The 23,877-nt window shown below is 45.9% G+C and overlaps 2 protein-coding genes across 5 annotated transcripts; one reads left to right on the top strand and one right to left on the bottom strand.

Annotated features, from left to right (window-relative positions):
* Window positions 1-5,962: 5,962 nt before the first annotated feature.
* On the bottom strand, window positions 5,963-11,592 carry zic5 (zic family member 5 (odd-paired homolog, Drosophila)). Of its 4 annotated transcripts, XM_034561687.1 has the most exons (3): window positions 11,479-11,592; window positions 9,030-9,623; window positions 6,011-7,668 (listed from the first exon to the last, which is right to left on the bottom strand). In XM_034561687.1, the coding sequence occupies exons 1-3, from the start codon at window positions 11,495-11,497 to the stop codon at window positions 7,187-7,189; spliced, it is 1,095 nt and encodes a 364-aa protein (XP_034417578.1). In that variant the 5' UTR covers window positions 11,498-11,592; the 3' UTR covers window positions 6,011-7,186. The 4 variants fall into 4 exon arrangements, with proteins under 4 accessions (XP_034417576.1, XP_034417577.1, XP_034417578.1 ...); XM_034561685.1 differs by lacking the exon at window positions 11,479-11,592 and having other exon boundaries at window positions 5,963-7,668; window positions 9,030-10,247; XM_034561686.1 differs by lacking the exon at window positions 11,479-11,592 and having other exon boundaries at window positions 5,974-8,301; window positions 9,030-10,240.
* Window positions 11,593-13,581: 1,989 nt separating this feature from the next.
* Window positions 13,582-19,552, top strand: zic2a (zic family member 2 (odd-paired homolog, Drosophila), a). Its single transcript, XM_034561767.1, has 4 exons — window positions 13,582-13,652; window positions 15,772-16,822; window positions 18,181-18,344; window positions 18,524-19,552. Exons 2-4 carry the CDS (start codon window positions 15,850-15,852, stop codon window positions 18,716-18,718), a joined length of 1,332 nt encoding a protein of 443 aa, XP_034417658.1. The 5' UTR covers window positions 13,582-13,652; window positions 15,772-15,849; the 3' UTR covers window positions 18,719-19,552.
* The last annotated feature ends 4,325 nt before the right edge of the window (window positions 19,553-23,877 follow it).

Raw genomic sequence — 23,877 nt, 5'->3', positions numbered from 1 at the left:
TCGTATTAGATTTCGGCACAACTATCAATCATGCTATACAATATGGCCATCTTTCAAGGCTTAGTGTCACTAAGATGGATAAGCTTGGATGGTTTGTGAGATATACTGTCATTTACCATGCAAGTGTCTAGGAAGGCCAAAAGGTGCCCGTCCCCGACGGAGCTGGCCTAATTATACAATTAGTCTTGTGATTGGGACAGTCCAGAGTTAAGTGTCCTGTGGGACAAGCAGACACATTATGGCTGTCATCAGTATCTTCACAGTGAGGCAAAGAGCTCCGCCTAATAAGTGCGCCGCTCGTGTCCGATAGATGTGGTGGAGGCCTGCGGTTTCTCTGACTCAACATGTTTCAAATCCTGTTTCTTATTACAGGATTTCTTGAGGGCCAAGCATCTCTCGAGGCAAGGGATGGCAAAGTGGATGGAGAGCCGTTTCCTGGACGCCAATGATACCATAGGTCATCTTGGTATTCAATCGTTTATGCCTTAAGCCTTATCTGGGGCCTCGGTGGACCAACACCACGTCTCTTTGAAGCCATCGGTCAGATGGAGACCCCCATATCTCAATCTCATTGCCTATCCAGCCATATATCCTTTCTGGCTTATCCCTGGTCAGTTGGAAACATCAAGACGCCACATTTCCTTCTGCCCATCCAGAGCCATATCTGTCATTTCCAAACCCAGAGTCTGTTGAGGAGAATGGGCGTGAGGCTTGTGATGTTCGGCATCAACGGGGACGCCTCCACGGAGTCGGGGGGTCTCGACGCCGCATGGTGGAGGAGGCAGCGGCGCCTCACTGGATGCTTTACTGCTCGTGCAATGGCTTATCACAATGGATTAGAGCTCCTACGGTGAGACAGGGAGCCGAGGACCATCGGTGACCAACTTCACCGGTTTGCCAGCGATGAACATAACTATGTGAAGGCAGAGCAGGACTCAAACCTTATCTGTTGTTGGCACAGACGGCCGCTTCTCATGCTCATGTTCCCTCTCTCCACCTGGAAACCAACCTTCTCCTCCCCCCCCCCCCCCCCCCCCCCCAGCTGTCATTTCCCCCCCCCACTCTAAATACTGACCTTTCCTGCAATGAAGCTAGATGCACTCGGGGCCTGCCATCTGATGTTCTGCACCAACACTGATACCAATCTTGGCCCACACAATGGACAAAGTGATGGTAAGAAAGAGGAAGCAACGAAATGGGGGTGGATTAAAACGGTGGACTGGCACTATGCTTTTGAAGTTGTTTTGGATCAATCATAGATAGGTTTTTCAGATATGTTTGGTTTGGAATTTAAGGGAGATGCATGGATTTGAATGTGATTAGAGGGGTCCGCCGTGGTGAAAGTAATCCCTGAGGCTCCAGATCAGCCTGTCTTCAAAAACATCAATGTGGTTCTTCTGGTGCTCATCGCACCGGTTTTCATTTGTCTCTATACTTTTAAATAAACAGCCCAGATGCTTATTTCAAAAAACAAAAAACAGAGCTGGAGTCATACAGGATGTCCTTCGTGTGCCAGAGATGAAGCTGTTTCCTTTAGTTCAGGCTAAAGTACCTTGTAAGCAGTATCATCCCTGGGCAGAAATCAAAAATATCCTATTTAGAAAGTCCATCTGCTTCTCTTTGATCGAGGATATAGTTCCCCATTTCCCTCCACCTGGTCAGGCCTCATTTCCAGGTACGCTGAAGCCTACATCCTGCATTTAGAGGCTTTTAGGAAAGCCCTGTCATTCAGTCAGAGACTACTGGGGCAGCATGCTCGCGCTTATCTGCACTTTAGTTTCTATTTTCTGGCCGGTGGGCTGTATAAGGGCCAGGTAGCAGGGCCGGCCGGGCTCATGCCGGTTGTCCGTGGACGACCTTGCTCTCCTCACCTACTGCCTTGGAGTGGCTCCCAGTCCTGGGATGGGGCTTTGGACCGGAACCAAGTCTCTTCCCCCACAGATGTTACTGAGCCACCAGATATTATGTCAGTTTGTGAGTGATGTATCATGCTCTTCTGAAGAGCAGCGCATGACTTTAAAGTAGCCGGGATGCCCGTGACAACACAGAGCCCCATCCCTGAAAGGTAGTTATAGGTTATTATTATTATGACTGGTGTTACTCTGATCCTACCTCAACTCTTAACATTTAGATTTTTGAGCAGGACGCGTTTTTATACATCACATGATACAATTAAATAATTAATTGAATGTTGGAAATATACTTATTATGATTAAAGTTGGACCCTGCAATATTTTTTTTAAATTATTTATCTAAAACAAAAAATATCAGTTTTTAAATATCATTTTGTTACACGTCTGGATGCCGTATGGAACAAGTTCTAGGGATTTCCCTACAGATTTGTCTTTTTTCTAAACAGCAAGTTCTGTTCTGTTTCAATCCGTTTTTGTTTTTGTTTTAAACATTTAAAATACTCATTAATTCCAGGAGGATTAATGAGTGCACACGTCTTTGAAGATATTTTTGGAGAAACATATTCCAGTTATGCATTGATTTATACGAAAAACATTTTTTTTTAAATAAAACGTTTTAAAACAAATAAAGGACAATTATTTGAATCTAGGTCTCACAAACCGGATCAACGACCAGCTGCTGTTCTCTAACTCCTGAGGTGGACGGTGAGAAACGACCCGGTCTACGTCAGTCAGAGCCAGAAGAATCCATCTTCATCCACAACGCGCTGGAATATATGACAAAAAATAATAACCATATTTCTGTCGCTCAAAAAATACAAGAATCGTGATGTGCTCACTGTAATTGATTTAATGAAGTCCCGATGAAAACCCAAACCGAGTCCAGGTCAGTAGAGGGACCCCCCCGGGGCGCCCGCTGTTAGAAGTTTAACTCCCGAGCTCCTTCGGGGTTAATGGGCCGCTAGAGGAGCGACATGTTCCCCCTGCTGACGTCCGACTGTCCGAGGGGAACACCGGACACCTCTCCCCCCCCCCCCCCCCGCCTCCCTCGTAGCTGCTGCTGTCCGTTCTGAGTCGGTGCCGCGGCAGGACGGGGAGGACTCCCGGTAAAAGTGGAGTCTGTTTCCCACGCGGATCCTCGAGGTAACCGGGGAGACGTTGTTTTCTGACTCCATCACAAGAGAACAACTTGAACACGCTCCAGGCAGCTATCATATTTACAAGAAGGGAGCTTGAGAAACATAAACTGGCGGAATGCCCGGTAGAGCAAATATGTGGCCGGTAAAATGAGTTTATAAGAAAGAAAGAGAACGGGAACGGCGGAGACTTCACACACACACACACACACACACACACACACACACACACACACACACACACACACACACACACACACACAGAGAGAGAGAGAGAGGAAGAGAGGAAGTTTAGACTTGGCCAGGCAAACAGGTGTGTGTGTGTGTGTGTGTGTGTGTGTGTGTGTGTGTGTGTGTGTGTGTGTGTGTGTGTGTGTGCGTGTGTGGGGCCTATACTCCTGTGCTCGGCAAAGGCACGTGCATTTATTGTTCTGATCATTATCAGTTTAACAGTGCACAGATGATCCATGCAAACCTCCGTTTGGGGGGGGGGGGGGGGGGGGGGGTAGGTAACAGTGTATTCAGAGGGAGAGATGAAGAGCAGCCATACAATCTGACCGGAGTAATTTAATTACATATAAGGCAACATAAAAAACGAGGGTTCACGTAACCCCTCTGGAACATCATGGCCTGTATTTACACTTCTCACCTTATCCGGCTCCAACGTCACTAAATATGGCCAATCTACTGTGATGATGTTACTGTGTTCTTTATTTCAGGGGTCCTCGCCCACTTCTTATTAGTCACTTGTCATATTTAGGAGGAAGATTAGTGCTAAAAAATCCCAGGGTGCTGCTGTTCAGTGCGGATGGGAGTGGTGGTGTTGTGGTGCTGTGGTGTTGGAGTGGAGGGATGCTGCTTTCTTCTTCACAGAAAAAAAAATAAGCCTCGTAAAAAGAATAATAAATATATATCCTAAAAGGCTTCAATGTCGCCTTCGAGCCGAGCGCTCTGACCACGCAGGCGCAGGTGTTCGGATCAAATGACCCTAAATATATGTGTCTGTTTTTTTTTGGGTTGTGTTTTGTTATCCCTTCACACGCTGCATCGACAGCATTCAGGAGCTGGATGATGCTCGTGAAGTCTGACAAGACATTTGTTTTGGTTCCACGCGCGTCAGGAATTATCTTCCAGCCCCGCGAGGAGGAGGAGGAGAAGAAGAAGACCCCCCCCCCCCCCCCCCCCCCCCCCCCTCATCCCCCCCCCCCCCCCCATCCGAAGTGGCGTCTGCATGTCTGACTCCGCCGGTTACTGATTTGCAGGCAGTATGTTAAGGTGGCCCATGTAAGTGATTTCCACGGGCATCCCACTAAAGGAGAACAAATCGCGGACAAAGGGAGCGCCTTTCCCCTTTCAGCCGCGTCGTTGGGACAACCAAAAAGTATTCCTCGGATAATAAGTTCTACTTCAAAGCGTTTCTCACTGAAGGGTGACTGCTTCACTCCTTCTTCTCTTCTTTTTTTATTAAGTCTCCCTCCTTCTTCTTCTTCTTCTTCTTCTTCTTCTTCTTCTTCTTCTTCTTTTTCTTCTTCTTCTTCTTCTTTTTGAAATGTCGTAGGAACTGTGTTTTTTTTGTGCAAAATTCATGGAGCCCTTGTTTCCAAACAGGAGCTACAAGAGCGGGCTCTTTTTTTTTGGGGGGGGGGGGTTAGAGTCTGAGCCCTATAAAAACGTCGGCGCACAAAGCGAGAGGAGGCCCTCAAGTTCTCCCTACGCTGAATGAAGCAGCAGATGAAGTGTTCTTTTTAGAAATGCTCATAGAGGGCGGCTATAAAATTGATAAAGCCCCATGAATACAGCTAAACAAACCTACATTTGTCGCCTTTTAAATAAAGAAGTCTCATAATGCTGCTGAAGTGTGTGCGTTTGTGTGTGTGTGTATGGGGGGTGGGGGGCGTAGTATTTGAGAATATTGGCACTCCAGTGCTGATTGAGTGTTTGCATTTTATAGCCACAGTTCCAACATCCTCCTGGTTGACCTGAGTCAAGTGTCTTAATTAAGCAGGTTGGAAGCTTAGAATATGTGTGTGTGTGTGTGTGTGTGTTTGTGTGTGTGCGTGTGTGTCTCTGTACTTGGATTTTGTCAAATTCGATGTCTCCAAATACCGGTGTGTCCGTGCCGGCGCTGGAGAGACGGTTCTCCCTGAGCTGCTTGCTCTCGGTTCATTTAGAGGCAGTTAGTGTGTTATTCTAACGAGACACATTCAAACGTGAGCGTCTCCTCACAGAACCTCTCACGCAGCAGCCCGGCCCCCGGCCCCCGGCCCCCAGCCCTCGGCCCCCGGCCCCTTCTCTCACGAGCTGAGCCTTTGAAGTGGCGCAGGACATGCTGGTCACATTTATTTGTATTCTATGGAACTGGACGAGCAACTCTTTGAAAGTGAGATTGTGTGTTTTAATGGAGGAAATAAGAAAGGGGCGATGAGGGGGGACTTGTTGTATACACTACCATACAAGGCCCTGTCAAGATAGCTTTTTAAAAATCTTTTTTATTTTTCCCCCATGAATGATTCATGACTCGGCCTCGCTTTGTGCCGTGGCCGCCTTTCAGCCATCAGGGGGCTATACGTTTACCCATTAGCTCTGTGATTACTTCATACCAGCCTCCTCGGGCCTGTTGGGCCTTTTCCCCTCTCACAGAACTGTGAATATGTCATAGAAATGTCTGGATAGGAGGTGAACACTTCTGCTTTTTCATGCCATTTGAGAATGGCATTAATGTTTTGTTGACTCGTATTTACATTGCACATTCAAAAAGGTCATTATTTGACAAAAACATTGCAACTCTCCCGAAAAGAAATATACATTTTACTAGCTGGATTTGCATGTAACCAGTCCATTTGCACTCTTTGATTCTCTAATCTCCAAAAACTCGTATTAATCACCCATTAATCGTAAGAATTGGACACGTGTTAATTATTGACTGTATATGTCCTGATGTTTTTTTTATTAATTTTTTTTAATCATGAAATTTATATTGCAAATAAAAAATGTGAACATCAAGGGTCTGCACAATCATAGCTGGTTCATCTTTTTTCTTCTTTTTTATATCCATCATGTCCAACGTGCACCTCAAAGAGAAAGACAGGTCACTACAAAAGGCATGCGAGAGAGGGACTTTTCACATTACACAGCCTATTCAAGTAAATGTTTCTTCTTTTACACAAAAAATTTAAACCCCAGAAAATTAAGATGAATTAAAAAAAACATTAAAAAAACATCAGCAGGGTAGGCTAATATGCATCACCAAAACTGATATTATTATTCTTTGGTGTTCCTGTAGTTCCAGTACAACATTGATACCAGCAAATAAATAATAATGTACAAAACAACATTTTTTTTTTCTTATTGTAATTAAAAACTACACAACATTCACAAGCATCAGTACAATTACATATATACAAATCCTACAGGGCCAAAGCCTGTCAGTGTAGACATTTAGGGTCTCAAGGGACTTACTCGTACTTTTTAACGAGCATAACACTTGTGTAATTTTGCATAAAATATAGTCTTAAATAGTTCTTAAATATTACAAAATTCCATCCAAACACATGTATTCTATAAATCTGAAAAGGTAAATGAGAACCTCATAAGACACTCAGATGTTTGCCTTTTTTTTTTTTTGTTGTCCTTATTGGTTTATCAAAGTTTGTACCACATCTTACAGAAATCACATAGAATTAAAAAAAACTCATCTTCTAAATTGTGTCCATCAACATTTGCTCTGCTGCCATTCTCCAGGCTACGAGCAGTACCATTTGTTTTGCTTAAATGTCTGGAATATGACAGTGATTGATAGCAGGCGAGTTATTAAACTGCTCCGGGGGGTGATGGGAGGTCACGTGAAACATGTCATTTTAGCACACCAGTTGAGTCTGAAGCCACGCAGATGATGAAACCCTGCATATTGCTCTTGGAAAAATAATAATAACACTTGTTGGAATGTTCTGTTCAGAAATTGGCTCACTTTGAAGTGGTTGGTCCTTTCAAAATAAGACTTTAAATGTCAGTTCTGATGTCAGATGTTTTATTTTGACAGCTTTGATCTACATTTCAGGAAAGGTCAGGGGTCACCTTACTTCCTAGATGACAAGTCTGACAGTCACGTGGTCAAAAACGGTGCGGTGGGGGGGGGCATCAGAGCATTGTCCTCGGGTCTGAATTTCTGAAAGAGTCCTCGTCCTCGTCCGACGTTGGCACGTCGCTGGAGGGGGTGTGGAGGTGGTGGGGTCCGCCGCTGCCCTGGCACACGTACCACTCGTTGAGGTTGGTGACCTGAGGGGAGAGGTTCGCGGAGGTTCGGTTCCTGTGCAGCTCCGAGTGGGGAGACAGAGGGTCCCCGAGGGGGTTCGTGGAGGATATATAGGAGACGGTGTTGGTGTTGTTGTTGTTGTTGTTGTTGGTGGTGGTGGTGGTGGTGTTTGGGGGCGGCGGGGACTTGCAGTGCACCTTCATGTGCTTCCGCAGCGAGCTCGGGTGCGTGTAGGACTTGTCGCAGCCGCGGACCTTGCAGTAGTACGGCTTGTCGCTGGTGTGGACGTGGGAGTGCTTCTTCCGGTCGCTGCTGTTGGCGAATTTTCTGTCGCAGCCGTCGAACTCGCACTTGAAGGGTTTCTCTCCTGGAGGGGGTAGGAAAAAAAAAAGGAGAAAGCAGATGCAGTCACGTGCAAAATAAACGTCGTGGACGAGTCTCCACGAGGGGGTGTTTCTGTTTTTTTCCATACATTTTCTCTCACGCATCTGAAGGTGTGCACATGCATTTCCTCATATACCACCATTAATAAATCCAAGCATGCAGGGGGATTTTTCATTAGCTGTGGGGGGGGGGGGGTCCTCCTCACTAGAGCTTATTCACTAAACATCTGCAGCCACCACTGCTGCACACCCACTTGTTCCCAAGCATTTTCTAGTGTGAACACGTGTAACATGCCTCTAGGCCTTCTGGTTACATGCATACATGTGTGTGTGTGTGTGTGTGGGGGGGGGGGAGGGGGGTCCAGGAGACCACCAGGATTATTCATACCGTAGTGGACTCTCTGGTCATAACTACACTACACACACTGTCACTTTTAAATGGGAAACACTTCTTGTTTGTATGAAGTTGCATCCAGTGCACATGATGTCAAAGCGTGCGTTCTCAAAGTGACACGCGCTCAGAAGGCGTAGCCGTGGCTTCCTCGTGACTTGTATCTTTTGGGTGTGTTTCCCTGTGGGTTGTACATCGTTCTGCGAGGCGCAGAGGCCCGTCGGTGCTGGTGGTACGAGGCCAAAAGAGAAAAGAGCCACGTTAGCCCAAACACGACCAATCTCAATCTGTGTAATAACGACAACAACAACCACAACAACCACAACAACAACAACAACAACAACTGCTCTCAAAATAAGCACTCGCGAGATTCGAATGTCGTGGAAAGCTAGAATGCTGTTTCTCACAGTCTTAAACTTTTAAGCATTGCGCAACTCTGGCCGACGATTCCCCTCGACGCTGTTGTTTTTGGATGCTTTTGGGGCGATTTGTCAGCCTACAGCTCAGAGTTTATACCAACTCATACATGTCTCAGTGTGTACATATCGGACACCGTGCCGCACACACACACACACGCACACACACACGCTCACACGCGCGCACTCGTCGCCACATAAAACTGGCGTAGACGTCCCACGCCTGAGGATAATTACATGTGCGCGTGTTCCAGCGCCGTCCCGCACGTATACGTAAGCACGTTTTACAAATCATATGCCGTTAATCCGCCTCACGCGTTTATATTTAAAGAAAGGAAATGAAACACTCACCGTGCAAAAGGCGTCACTGAATACAACTTTTCTTTGACCATTTTTATTTATTTTTTGTACGCGTGCACATTTACGCACGGTGCCTCTCCCCACCCGTTTACGATCTAAATACCAAATACCACCATAAATACCACATTTTCTCCCCCCCCACCCCCCAACCCCAGATGACACAAATAGAAGTACTGACCTGTGTGCGTCCTCTTGTGAATCTTTAAATTCTCCGATCGCGCGAACACTTTCCCACAACCGGGGAACGGACACGGGAAGGGCTTCTCCCCGGTGTGGACTCGGATGTGATTGATCAGTTTGTACTTCGCCTTGAAAGCCTTCCCTTCGCGCGGACATTCCTCCCAGAAACAGACATGGGAGCTCTGCTCCGGTCCCCCGACGTGCTCCACCGTGACGTGGTTGACCAGCTCGTGCATGGTGCCGTACGTCTTCGAGCAGGGCTTCTTCTGACTCTGATCCTGGTCGATCCACTTGCAGATCAGCTCCTGCTTGATGGGCTGCCGCATGTATCTCAAAAACGCCCCCGCCGCTCCGTGAGGAGCAGACGCGATGTTCACGTTGAGGTTCATGGAGTTGTAGCTGTGGAGGGAAGACGGTCCATAGTGCTCCGGCCTGTGCCCGAAGTGCTCCGGCCTGCCGTAGATGTCCCCCGGTATACCCAGGCGCATCTGCCCGTTGAGGGCATGGTGGTGGTGGTGGGCACCTGGGGACGCCTGGTCGTGGAGTCCAGTGAAAAGCGAATGGGCCCCGCTCTCCGCGTGCCCATAAGCACCTGTTGGGGAGATGAACATGCCATGGTGATGAGGGGAGGAGGCGGAACTATGCTGGTCGCCAAGTGCATGCATAGCAGAGGCTGAGAGTTCTCTCCTGAGGATGAAGTCCCTGCTGCTTGAGTAGCCTGAGTGGGGGTGAGCCACGGGGAAACCGACTGTGGTCTGGGCTGAAGTGAAGGACGCCGCGGTCTGGGCTTCGTGGTGGCTCTGGATGTGGTGAGACGGGCTAAGTTTCAGAGCGTTCGTCTGTGCCATGTGCTCTGGTCCAAATGGAGTGAGTGCCACTCCGGGGTCGTTGCCCAGCTCCCCAGGGTGGAGGTGGGCATGGTGGGAGAGAGGGTGATGCCCCCCTAGCCCCGGGAAGCCTGTCATATTCTGATGAGGAAGGGGTTGAGTCGCTGCCAAATCCGCTAGTCTTAACGCCGGATTCCTCTTGCTTAAAGGGGGCTCCATAACTACTCTGACAAGTCCATCCGCGATTGTTTCTCACCCCGCCACGCTCTCTAAAACATTAGGAAAATATGTATATAAGGGGCTCTATGAGTTCTTTTGTCCGGCTTCTAACTCTGCTTGCTCCCCTTTCCCACTCTGTCCTCAAGCGATTGGCAGAACATACAACAGTTGGAGGACACAGTGGGGAATACAGTTTAGAAATGGCACCGCGGGTATTGGACGGATTTTGGTGACTGGCAGTTAGGAGAACGAAGCGATTGGCTGTCGTTCAGCGCAGGGGCTCAGCAGGGTTCCGCCCCCTCACTCTCTTTATCGCTGTTGACTCCAAAAAGTTGTACTCACAAAGTTACCGGCAGACCTGTGTTGTTGTTTTCGTTTTTTTGTTGTTGTTGTTGGTGTGTGTGTGTGTGTGTGTGTGTGTGTTTTTAGCGAGGCTCTCTCCGTGTTTTACTGGCGCATGTGGATGACCGACGTGTCGGTTTGTATGTGACAAATGCAGCCCAGTTTATCTCTGCTAAAGTGCCTTCACTATTGATTTGATGTCGCTGGTGGGAGAGCGAGCGCGAGAGAGAGAGAGAGAGAGAGAGAGAGAGAGAGAGAGAGAGAGAGAGAGAGAGAGAGAGAGAGAGAGAGAGAGAGAAGCCCGCTGCTGGCGGAGAGATGTATGTGACCAGTGTATGCGTAAAGGGGACAACGGCGAGGGCGCATTCATTAAGCGTGTGGCTGGATCTTCTTTTTTCTTTTTTTCCAGAAGGAATTTTGAAAATAATATGTATCTCCCAAGACTTTAACATGATTTTTTCAGGGAAATATAACATACGAAAAGCGAACCTGTGGAAAGTTATTGCATGTCTAAATTATACAAACTATTTCACTGAAAAAAAGGGAACGTAAATTGGTGATTGGATATAAATACATTACGTTAAATTAAATAATCATAGAAATATTTAATACCGGTTTGTTATTTATATATAAAAAAAGAAGGAAGTTCATTGCAGTCCCTTCCCAATACATATCAATAATATGACTGCTGCACTTCAATTCAAAGAAGCTTTAAATTTAATTATGGGTAGTGTAGGCTGTCAACCTAATCAGTTACGAAAAACCAATAAACATGTCATAAATTATTATTAGTGCAGGCACTTTTTCACAATGCCTCAATAAAAAAAAATCCCATTAAATTAATTTCTCTTGGCTTAAATATATAACAAGTGAAGGCCGACCTTAAGCGTGAGTTATAAACTAAGATATGAGTATCACAGCGTGGCCTTTATTAGTCTCCAGTCAATGTCTCGGACCTGTAAAAGGTGCCATGTATTTAAAAAAAAATATAATTAGTATCAGCATTATTTACCACCCATGTGTCCTTTTGATTATAAGCGAGGTTGTCAATGTACTAACTTGTATTTGAGTTGCCCATCGGACGGGTCACGCCATTCGAAGAGTCCCCGCTTGACCGCAGGACGGGGATCTGTCATCGATACGTCTTCATCCAGACACCTTTCCGATCGATCTGCGCGAGCTGGCCTCAAAACTACAAAATCCCCACGTCATCCGAGTTTCTGTAACTCGAACGGGAGCTGCGCCCCCCCCCCCCCCCACCCCCACCCCCACCCTCAAAAAAAAAAAAAAAAAGAAGAAGTAAAAACTTCAAGTACATAATGAACAGCACATTTCTCCACTCAGGACCATGTTCTATAATTGATTTCCACCGTGCTCGAGAGGAAAGGCTTTACATGTTATGGGGCCTGTTGCAAGCGCTCCGCTGATTTATGAACTTGATATTCAGCAACTGAAACAAATGTTGAGAAACTGTGTGTCCAAACTTTTTTTTGGTACATCTGATATATAACGTGGTATTGTCCAGCAAAAAATAAATACATAATAACAATAATAGTAACAATAACAACAACAATATATGTGCTTTAATTAACAGTTCGACGAGGTTGTTCTGCCTGCTCCAGTTTATTGTTCATGAACAGCTGCTCGTATTTATTTGCACACTGACTCTGTCACATCTGTATTTTTGATCATTTAAAAAAAAAAAGAAAGAAGAAAAATATCCACGTGTAGTTATTTTGTAAAATAAATAAAACATGTCCAGCTCCAATGAGAGCATCTGGAAACTCATAAAACACACGAAGAGCAGTGGGTGCACTGTTTATGATTTGTTTAAAGGGGGCCCTATTTCATACGCATTACATGAAACACCACATTAAATGAGACCTATAATCCGCACGGAATTAACAACAATAAATATACTTTTGCTGCGAAATATAGTAACGGGGGGCATGGTCCCTTGTGCTTTAACCGTGACAATTTGCGAATATCGCTTAAAAAAAGAAAAAAAATCATATTCGTCATATTCTGCCAAAAAGGACGGAAATGGATCAATGCAGCACATCTCTTAACGCGATAGGAAGAAACTCTTTGAACTTTCTGGACGGAACGGGTTAATTTGTATTGACTTATAGCTTCTCTCTCTCTCTCTCTCTCTCTCTCTCCCCCTCGCTCTAAAACAAAGAGGCTTTGTCATAAACAGAGTTATTTTACCAAAAGGAGTCAAGGGAGCTACATATGTGGTCTTAACGGGTCATGGGGTCAAACATCCATGAAACACAAGGTCACGGGAGCCACGCAAGTAACCTTCCAGTGTGTCAACATATTGATATTGTCATGATAGCAGAGAGGAGGAATATTACGCCTTTGGCCCCTCAACTATAACGCACACACACACACACACACACACACACACACACACGCACACACACGCACACACACACACACACACCTGCACTGCGCCTTTATGTGATCGGGACTGCTGACTTTATTGATTAGCTGTGTCATACTTCAGATATCACATCCTGTAATTTAGTCTTAAATAATCGGCGGGGCCAGGTCTCGGTGTGCATATTGCTGATATGGAACCTGTTGAAATACTGGTCTTGGGGGGATTTATTTTTCAATAGGCAGGACCCCCTTTTCTTCTCCAAGCAGAAGCAGCATGTGCCTCTCATACCCGATCGAATATTTCTTCCTTTTTTAATTTATTTTTTTTAATTTCGCTTTGCTCTTTATGTGAGGAAGGTTTTTTCTCTTTTCTTTTTTTCCCCGAGAAAATAAGGAGCTTCTTATAAGGGTCGGCAGTTGTGACTTTGAACTTGGATCAGCTACTGCGTTTCCTGTGGTGTGCGCTGAAATGGACTGGGAAGAATGGCACACACACACACACACACACACACACTCACACACACACACACAACGCTCCGCCTGTCCCACTCCCAGCGCAGAGACACACACAAGTTCACCCCCCAAAAAAGTTTTTAAACGTTTCCCTCTCCTTCTTCATTATTTGCTTGCATGCTTAGAAGAGCACCTCCGGGCGGACACAGTTGTGTGTGTGTGTGTGTGTGTGTGAGAGAGAGAGAGAGAGAGAGAGAGAGAGAGAGAGGGAGAGAAAGAGAGAGAGAGAGAGAGAGAGAGAGAGAGGGAGAGAGAGAGAGAGAGAGAGAGAGAGAGAGAGAGAGAGAGAGAGAACGGGACAACTTGTGGGATTTTTCTGAGTTGGTGAAAATGTAAGTAAACTTCCTTTGACTTGTGGGTGAATGAGCAGATGTGGTGCATGGCCCGTGTGTGTGTGTGTGTGTGTGTGTGTGTGTATTCCATTTCTGAGTGCTTACTTGTAATGGAAGGTTGCCAGTAAATGAAGCAAATCCTTGTTTTTTTAAAACATTTTTATGACATTTCTCCGTCGTTTATAAATGTTTGTGCTAAAAAAAAAAAAGGATGGTATATTCTGGTGAACACAGTATGGCTGTATGGGTAAGACCTCATCCAAAAACACCAGAGCATCTAGGTGAAGGCTCGACCTCACAGGCCACTCGAGGGTTAACGCGGATCCAGACCGGCTCCCCCAGAACATGTCCCTTAACCGCTGCGGGTCGAACGTGAGAACCAGAACCAGCAGCACGTGGGACCGTTACAAAGACAATAAAACGGGAACCGACAACACGCAGTGGCGTTTGGTTATGGAGCGAGCAGCGGAGCACCGCGACAGGCCCAGTTGTGGTTCTGTGGTTCTGTGGTTCTGTGGTTCTGTGGTTCTGTGGTTCTGTAACCGATGGAGCCACATGCGCTGTTTCAGCTGCGAGGAGCTGCATCTCCGTGATTCTGTGAACCCAATCTTTAACGACCGATTATTATTATGTCAGCCTTTTAAAACGTGTATATGGTGAATGTTTCAATAGGGCTATTTATTATAACGTGTTCTCGTGCTTTATTTTCCTATAAAAAAGTGGGAAGTGTTCAGCCCATTTCAACAACAAATAAAAAGGTGTGTTCTTGCATTTTTAGTACATTATGTCTTTCTTTTCTTTTTTTTTTGGCCAAGGAGGCTTAAAAGCACCCCTTAGGATTTTTTTTTTGTGCAGACTTTGGGGATCAATAAAAATATTTTATATATCAAACATCATAGGATGCTTTATGGGAGTGAAGATGCCTGGAAATCAGTGTACACGTCCCCACCCCCTTCTGCAACCACCCTGGCGAACATGTAGCCCCTAAATAGTCCAGTTTTAGAAATCGTGGTTAACTGACGGCCGCATATGTAATAACACGGCTCTACGGGCTGATAGGAGAGCGTGATTGTTTAAAAATATATATTATTATTATTACGAAATACAAAATACACAGAGCTACAGCATTATTTGTAGGTTTAAAAAAAAAATAGTAATACAAAAAACAGTACCCAATTTCTTAACCTCGATCTTAAAATTTACCTCGAATCTAATTATTTTTCATAAAATGCTAAATTTATGTCTCGTATTACTACAAGTTGACACCTACTGGAATATAAACAACCACAAACATGTCCTCTCCTCTCCCTTGTCGCGATCCCTCCGCTTGTATATACACTACCCCCCCCCCACCCCCCTCCTCCCTAAAAAAAAAAAATCCTCTCCTAAAAGTAGGCGGTAATTATTAGTGGAAAAAATGGCGTTGCGCTATTAAGTCGCCCGAGCGCTACCTGCTATTGGAGGGGCACCTGGGATTGATGAGGCGCGGCGGCCAATGAGACCGCGAGGAGCGAATGAACGGGCTCCAGTTTAAAGGGGGCGGAAGAGGAGGGAGAGCCAGTCCACGGAGAAACAGGGACCCTCCGCGAGAAAACGCAGGCGAGCCCGGATAAATAAATTCCATGCCCCCCAAATATCGGAACGGCGTTTTTCTCTGAGATGCTCCGGTCACTCTCGCTCTGTGCGCGCAGAGGACACCCAGTAAGATAATTATTTCATTCTTCCGAGTGCATATATATCTATATTTTTGGGTGTTTTTTTCTTTTTTTTTTCTTTGCAAGGGGGGGGTGGGTTGTTAAACGCAGCCAACTGTCGCAGTCAAGAGACGAGGACACGGGGAAACTCCTCACTTTGTTTGGATTTTTTTTTGTTGAGGCACAAGTTAACTAAGAAGTAGATCCGATAAGCCGAGCTGATTTCTTCTTCTTCTTCTTCTTCTTCTTCTTCTTCTTCTTCTTCTTCTTCTTCTTCTTCTTCTTCTTTGTATCTTACCCCTCTGTCTCCCCGTGAGCGGAGCAGTGGTTTCCAACCTCGCCTGGTACCATGTCTCCAAGGTTTGGAAGTTGAATCGTTGCTCACCACCATTTGATTTTTGTTCTTTAACTTACTCGCCGCATAGCCCTTGATTTGATTCCAACCATCATCATCATCATCATCAACAACAACATCATCATCAACAACAACAACTGCTGAAATAATGTTACTGGATGCCGGTCACCAGTTCCCCGGACTGGGAGTGGGGTCGTTTGCCAGGCATCACTCGGCGAGCGAGATGCAGGAGAGAGACTTGAGTTTGGCCCAGAACAGCTTCGTGGACTCCGCGCACATGGGCGCGTTTAAGCTCAACCACGACCTCTCCCCGGGACAGAGCTCTGCCTTCACCAGCCAGGCGCCGGGCTACCCCGCCGCGGCGCTCGGCGCTCACGCCGCCCATGTCACGTCGTACGCGAGCTCGCCGTTCAACTCCACCAGGGACTTTCTCTTTCGCAGCCGCGGCTTCGCAGAGTCCTCTCCGGCGAGCGGCCAGCACGCTATTTTTGGCCCCGCGGCGGGGTCCCTGCATCACTCCCATACAGACACTCAAGGCCACATTCTGTTCCCCGGGATCCACGACCAGCACGGGTCCCACGGCTCCCCGAACGTGCTCAACGGGCAAATGAGGCTCGGACTACCCGGGGAGGTTTTCGGACGCTCCGAGCAGTACCACCAGGTCTCCAGCCCGCGGACCGACCCGTACTCGGCCGCGCAGCTGCACAACCAGTACGGCTCCATGAATATGAACATGGGGATGAACATGGCAGCCCACCACCACCCCGGTGCCTTCTTCCGCTACATGCGGCAGCAGTGCATCAAGCAGGAGCTCATCTGCAAGTGGATCGACCCCGAGCAGCTCAGCAACCCGAAGAAGAGCTGCAACAAAACTTTCAGCACCATGCACGAGCTGGTCACGCACGTCTCGGTGGAGCACGTCGGCGGACCGGAGCAGACCAACCACATCTGCTTCTGGGAGGACTGCGTCCGGGAGAGCAAGCCGTTCAAGGCGAAATACAAACTGGTGAACCACATTCGGGTGCACACCGGGGAGAAGCCGTTCCCGTGCCCGTTCCCCGGCTGCGGGAAGGTGTTCGCCCGGTCGGAAAACTTGAAGATACACAAGAGAACGCACACAGGTAAATATCACACACCAATGCCAGGGCCTTTTTTTTTTTTACATTTTATTTCATGTCTTCTTCTTTATTTTATTGCTTTGTGTTTTGAGGACCATGAGTCGCTGCTGCTAAGCCGGCGTGTGCGTTTATTTCGCCGTTGTAAACACGCGCGCTCGCCAAGGCAAACACGCATTAAGATCTAATTATCAGCGACTATTTCAGGCTGCTAAAGTCGATAGTATTCGTAGAACCAGACAGAGTAGATTTAGGAGCACATCCGAGAGAGAGGGAGAGAAAGAGAGAGAGAGAGAGAGAGAGAGAGAGAGGGGGGGGGGGGGCAAATTAATTAAGAATAGCGGGATATTGCACGGGGACATTTTTAAAATTTTTGAAAATAAATTCACAGGCTCTGCCGATGTTTTACATTTTATGGGGGGGGGGGGGGGGGGGGTAGATGGACTTTGCAACAAAAAAAGAAAAGAAAATAAATTGGGTCAAAGGGGACAGTGGGAGCGCGTTGCGTGCAGACAGGCGGGTGTAGTAAATCACATCAATTGGTTTGGTAGTGTCGCTTCCACACAGCTCTCGGTGTTATACGTCCCGCGTGGATTTTTGTATTTTTTTTTGGCCGGTATAGTAGTGGTAGTATTAGTATTATTTACACACAATTCTCCTAATGGATTGCGTTTTTTTATTCGGGAGACGTGTGTCGCGTGGAGGTTGAGCCGCCGACAGCAGTGTTTTTAATCGCGAGGAGCGCGATAAGATAAGCCTAAAGGTGCCAGACTGGAGGGAGGCCATTACCGGCCCTCTTTTCACATTTATTTTTCCCGTGGACTTTATTTTTCTTGGGGGAAATACATTATGGTGTGGGTGCCATGGAATCGGTCAGGTGCTAATTAGATTTTTATTGTCTCCCAGGCAAATGGTTCGCCTTCTGTAGGGCCCACTGAGGATGGCCTTAACCCCCCCCCCTCCCCTCCCCTCTCCAACCCCCTCCAAATCACTATGCGCATTATTTATGAACCCACCCCCCTCTACGCCGACTCATCTCTGTTCTGAAAACAGCCTTAAACTTAAATATCGCACATGGTGGTGTGTGTGTGTGTGTGTGTGTGTGGGGGGGGATCACCCGAGTAGTTTTAAAACTGCCACCGTTTGCTGTGGATTTAAGGGAACGCGTTCACGCTGCACCTCAACTTGTTTATTTTGCATTTGAATTGTTACGCACCCACTGAGCTGCACATCTCCTTGTTACACACTCACTCATTTCTGCTGTGTTTAGAAAATAAAATATAAACGGGAAGAAAATTCTGACATTTCTCTCCCCCCCCCCCCCACCCACCCACCTCTCCCCCTCCCTCTCTTCCTCCCTGCAGGAGAGAAGCCGTTCCAGTGTGAGTTTGAAGGCTGCGACAGAAGGTTTGCAAACAGCAGCGACCGAAAGAAACACATGCACGTTCACACGTCGGACAAGCCTTACCTCTGCAAAATGTGCGACAAGTCCTACACACACCCCAGCTCTCTACGGAAACACATGAAGGTAAATAAACCAGCCAGGAAGTGTGTGTGTGTGTGTGTGTTAGGCCTCCATTATGTTTATTATGGTGTTTTGTTGTTGTTGTAATTAATATAGTGTGCACGATTCATTCTCATCTAAATTATTTCCCTTGGTGCCTGATTGTAAATACTAATTTCTCTTGTCCCCCCTCCTCCCTCCAGGTCCATGAAGCCTCCCCACCAGCATCAGAGTCCTCACCAGCAGCCAGCTCCGGCTACGAGTCCTCCACACCTCCAGGCCTGGTGTCTCCCACCACCGAGCCCCAGAGCAACACCACCCTGTCCCCAGCCTCGGCGGTGCACAACACCACCAGCCACAGTGGCCTATCCTCCAATTTCAGTGAATGGTATGTGTAGGACTGAGCTGAAACGAAGCGACACACACTCACTTCACAGCACTGGACCGTTCAGCAGGAGATTTGGGACACGTGCACAATGGAGGGGCACACAAAACATTTGTTTATTATGATATTTTTTTTCACCAGGGAAGATGAGGATTATCAACAGAGGAAAATATGTATTATAGTCGAGGTGTATTTCATATTGTAAATAATTACTAAAAGCCCACTTTCCCCATCGGTTGTGATAGTTTGTCAGTCTTTGGTGTATAGATGTTCCTTCAATGGTAGCTATTTCTCTAACTGGACTTTTAGTGCACATATTACAATAAAAAAAAATTGTACTATAATGTTGAATATTGTGATCCTAAGGCAAATTGATTGTACTATACTAAACATCTATAAACTGGAACGAGTGCCAAAGTTAACATTTAACTCCAACAGACCACAATATTACGGTTGTGAATGTATATTTTTTAGTTTGCTGGGCTTTAACTTGTGATGTTTTGTGCTTTGCAAGTTTGAATTGTGAAATACTATCTGGAGGATTGTGAGGAAAATAAACGTTGTGCCGTTCAATTTTCTGTAACTACACACCCTTCCTTTTGTAAATATCAACTGCCATATTTATCCATTTGTAATTAAATTATGGTATTTACTTGCTACAGATGAAACAGTATTTATAAAAGAATGTTTCTTTACTATAAATATGTACAATTGCGAGCTAAACATGGGCAGTTGTTTCGTTATGTGCTTTTGTTCAAAGTTTTAAGAGGTGTTTCCTTCCTTATTGTGATAAGAATTTTACTGCATACAAATATAATAAAAGGTGTTGCAAGTGCTAAATATTCCCATTTTGACTTTTTCCCCATGCTTTCTGGTTTGGCTGCTGGCTCAGTGGGTTCCATATCTTGTTTGGGAGGCTCTTAGTTTTGTTTGTGGAATTATTCCATTGCTCCATCTCAGACTCGGCCCCATGAATTCTTCTTGATTCTCGTCCTCGTGTTAAACGTCGTGGTGCCTCACCTTAAACTTTGCACATCAACAAAGTGCAGACTTTGGGGGGGGGGATTTAATTGAGTCTGAATATTCTTAGAGAAACCCCACCTATGACAGGGAAGAGCGTTCTAACGAGTTTAACATAGTTAGGGTTAGGGTTAGGGTTAGGGTTAGGGTTAGTGTTTCATTTAACACATTTCACAAACCTTCAATGCGTCTTCGTTCTACCTTCAGAGGCGAAACAGCCGAGCTCCCTCTTCCCTCGTGTCATATCTTTAAACTCACTTTACATTTTCTCAGGTCGCTTACTGAGTTTATTTGAAAACACACCCGTAAATGTGACCCCCCCCCCCCCATACACACGTCGGTGCGCTGGTGAACTTGAACCTGACTCGGCTTATAGGCCTCTGAGCTGTAGCTTCGCCGTGCTCTGGTTTGTGGCCTGTGATGGGAGCCGGCCGTGTGTCCCCTTGCAGCTCATCCGGATGCTTTATATTTGACTGCATTGTGGGTAAAGATAGAGATTGCTGCCAGTGAGCTTGTGCTGCTCACACAGATCTGAGGCTCCTTGTGGAATGACTTGTGCAATCCTAGTGGGCCTATTTATTATGGCTAATATAGGATATAAATGGGCTGCAGGATAAACAACAGTGTGTGTCAGCTGGGTGGTTGGTTGCTTTTGTTTTGGGGAGAGGCGTGGCCTTGAGGTTGTTCTATGATGTGTGCGTGGAGACCTTCAGGAACACTGAAGTGGGACTTTGGCCCATATCCACTGCAGGCCGGCTCTTGCAGCAAGTGGCACTCTGTGTGTGTCATGGAGCTGTATGACGTTACAGAGCCATGTGGTAAATAGAAGAAGGCCGGAAGGGCCTGATCAGAACCAGCCAGTGAAATCAATTGGATCCTATTGTACAAACTGAAGCTTTTGCTCTTGTAAAAAAACAAAAACCTTTCAATAACTTCGCATGGGTCTGTACTTCACACATATATATATATATATATATATATATATATATATATATATATATATATATATATATATATACATACACATCATCAGCCAGTCGAAAGAGGGCAAACTTTTGTTGTTGTTTTTTTCTAGCAAAAGTGTGCTAACTGAGATGAGCTTCCGGTGACCTCTCCGACAGAGGAAGGTGTGACCTGTGGCGAGTGGGAAAGGTCATCTGCACACAGTGCGTCGATGCCGGTTCCTGTTCGGCTCCAGCTGCGCCGATATTGATCCTAGGAGAAGGATTTTTTTCTTCTTCTTCTTCTTCTTCTTCTTCTTCTTCTTCTCACAGCTCCTTGTACATTAGGCTGCTGTATACTGTCAGAGCGCACACGTGCGCACACACGCGCATGCACACCCTAACCGGCCTCTCACCGCAAGCCTGGAGCTGGTGTAGCCCATATAGGTGGAGTTTTTTCAGGACTCACGCTTGGACTCGGGCCAAAGTTCAGGTGGGAAATCTTCGAGGTCATGTAATAAGTTCAGTGAGCAATTCGAAGCGTTCTGCATGAGCGTGTTTAGAAGTGCGTTGGTGCGCGCGGCTGCAGCGCGGAGGAGGGTGGGGGTGGGGGTGTGGGGGGGGCTAAAGGAGAGGACAACCTGGAACTTCTACGTTTTTATTTACGTCCATTTGAGGGTGGTGTTTTATTTATAACAATGAAACTAGTTCAAGCTTCTTTTTTTATTGATTTGCAGGATCCGAACCACCAATGTCTCTCTTTAACATCACATCCTTTATGACCGGTGCATTCTACCAGAGACAATCAGGATTTTTTTTAATTGTATTTATTTGGTTATTATAAACATTTTTGGGTTGCAAATTATGTTAAAATGGAGGGAGGGAAAAAAAAGCATTTTTAATATTTCACACAACTTTCTCTAGGCGACCCATAATACGTCAGTGAAGATGAGTGCTGCGCCCACGCTGGTGTGTGTGAGAGAGAGAGAGAGGAAGAGGAAGAGGAAGAGGCGCAGACTTGTGAGGTGGACACGTTTCTTCTTTTTAATCCACACCAGTTGACAAAGGGGTCCGCGTGTCGATGTTCGGGCCACGCATTGTTCAAATGAGGCTTGCGTTGCAGCGGTCCTCGTCTGCACGAGCTCAGATAGGTCCTGTCAGCGCGCGGCGACCGGAGGCCTCCGGGGAATCAAATGAAGTCGGTGCCGCTCTGCGCGTCCTGACGGCTCTTCTACTTGTTGGCGTGCAGCACGCGGCAGCACGCGGCAGCACGCGGCAGCACGCGGCAGCACGCGGCAGCACGCGGCAGCACGCGGCAGCACGCGGCAGCACGCGGCAGCACGCGGCAGCACGCGGCAGCACGCGGCGACACGCGGCACCTGTACGTCAATTCAGGTGAACCAGGTGGGCTCCACGTGAAGCATCGCCGTGTTAGTGGCCGCAGTTTTGATAATAACGGATGACTTCGCTTCCACTCTCTCTCCCTCTCTCTCTTACTTAAGCACAGACACGAGCGCGCGCGCACACACACACACACGCACACGCGTGCACACACACACTAATTGCGCACGGTTAACTTGTTTTTCTTGCCACTTTGGGGAATAATATACTGATGCATTACCGTACCATGTTGTGTTTTTGCATAAATATTTCTCGTTTAATTGTTGCCGATATTAAAACTACAGCAGCAGCCTAACTTACCCCCATCATAGGTCATTCATAATTCATAACCCTATGGAGGGCATACTTTTTTTGAATCCCCCTTTGTGAATAGCAAATATTTTGGTTGTTTTATGTTTTGTGGAACCCGGTGACACATGGTTTGACCTTTTTCTAGACTTCGATATGACGCACGCGCAGGCCGTGATGGTGCGCATCATTTAAGGACTAAAAAAGTGACTTTCTGGTCTTTAAAATGACAGACCGCTTTAATAATGACAAGGAACTGTTGTAAAATAATAATACAAGAATACATGTAATTACAGAATGATCACAATACAAATAAATGAAGAGATAAATAAATAAATAAACGGCCTGTCCTATAAGTGTATCATATGGATAACGAACCGACCACTATATCAATTAAATATACATATAAAATCATTACTTTCTTTTTTGAGCAAACGCACTTTTGTAAATGATAACATTTTTTTGTTCCCAAGTCAACAGCAATTTTTTCCCTTTAAAAAAAAAAAAAAAGATCAGCTGGCATAAATAATGAAATAAATATTGCACATACAAGTTGCGCCTGTTTCCCCTGAGCGCGCTTTGTCCTCGTTCACGTGGAGGGAATCACACCACGCGCCGTGTTTTCAGACGCTGCTCTTTTTCTTTTTAATGAATGACTGCGTCGTCGTGAAACCTGTCAATACCCACATTTAAATAATGGCATTTTCAAAAAAAAGCTTTAAAAAAAAAAGAAGCTGCCATAACATTCGTATCGTTTGGACCTCATTCGTTTCTCAACTTCATACTGCAGACGGGCCTCGTGAAGAGCTGCTGAGTTATGAGAGAAAACTTGTTCAAACAAACGCCATATCCTCTAATTGAATTCAAACTGCTCCAATGCTCGCAGCCTTTGTTATTCATATCACACAAGCAGCGGGCCTGCTTACCCTAAAGACATGCACGATACTTTTGATTAAATATTTCTCAAAACTATTCGACAATGTTCAAATCATACTACTTATAAATAGTCAATTGATTGAAAAACAAATATATATATATATATATATATATATATATATATATATACAATCAAATGTTATAGGCATAACGCAGCTGTTTTTTTTTACCTGGTAGTTTCAACAGTAACCTAAAATAAAATGTAGATTGTTATGGCACGATATGAATTTGAAGTGGCTGCTTTATTTTGATGTGTATGCATGCATAAATGAGGCTGTTAGTGACAAGGCCTTAATAATAATAATTATAATAATAATAATAATAATAATAATATCTCTCTCTGTGTCTCTAACCCAGCAGTTAATTGAGAGGTCATTCAGCAGAGCAGTATTGTACAGCTTATTACCAAGGTAAATAGATATACATTTAGAATAAAAACATCTTCAGACAAGCCGTGTCTTTCTTAAATGCATTGTTAGCCCCTGTTTCTTGGGGGAAAGTAATCTTTCTCTCTCTTTGGCCCCTCCCTTATCTCTCTGTCTGGATCTCCCTCCCTCCCTCCCCCTGTCTGTCTGTCCGTCTGTGA

This window comes from Cyclopterus lumpus, chromosome 21 (assembly GCF_009769545.1).
Source record: "Cyclopterus lumpus isolate fCycLum1 chromosome 21, fCycLum1.pri, whole genome shotgun sequence".
Taxonomy (NCBI): domain Eukaryota; kingdom Metazoa; phylum Chordata; class Actinopteri; order Perciformes; family Cyclopteridae; genus Cyclopterus; species Cyclopterus lumpus.
The sequence above is the reverse complement of the archived record's forward strand: the minus strand, read 5'-3'. Positions and strand labels throughout refer to the sequence as shown.

What these genes read in the sequence shown, in the direction of transcription:
- zic5 (XM_034561684.1), bottom strand. Translation starts at nt 10,077, where the DNA reads ATGGAGCCCCCTTTAAGCAAGAGGAATCCGGCGTTAAGACTAGCGGAT. An exon ending in AAGAGGACGCACACAGGTCA is followed by an intron (nt 7,669 to 9,025) that starts GTACTTCTATTT and finishes TACCCCCTCCAG; the next exon opens with GAGAGAAACCCTTCAAGTGC.
- zic2a (XM_034561767.1), top strand. Translation starts at nt 15,850, where the DNA reads ATGTTACTGGATGCCGGTCACCAGTTCCCCGGACTGGGAGTGGGGTCG. An exon ending in ACACAAGAGAACGCACACAG is followed by an intron (nt 16,823 to 18,180) that starts GTAAATATCACA and finishes TCCTCCCTGCAG; the next exon opens with GAGAGAAGCCGTTCCAGTGT. An exon ending in CTCTACGGAAACACATGAAG is followed by an intron (nt 18,345 to 18,523) that starts GTAAATAAACCA and finishes TCCTCCCTCCAG; the next exon opens with GTCCATGAAGCCTCCCCACC.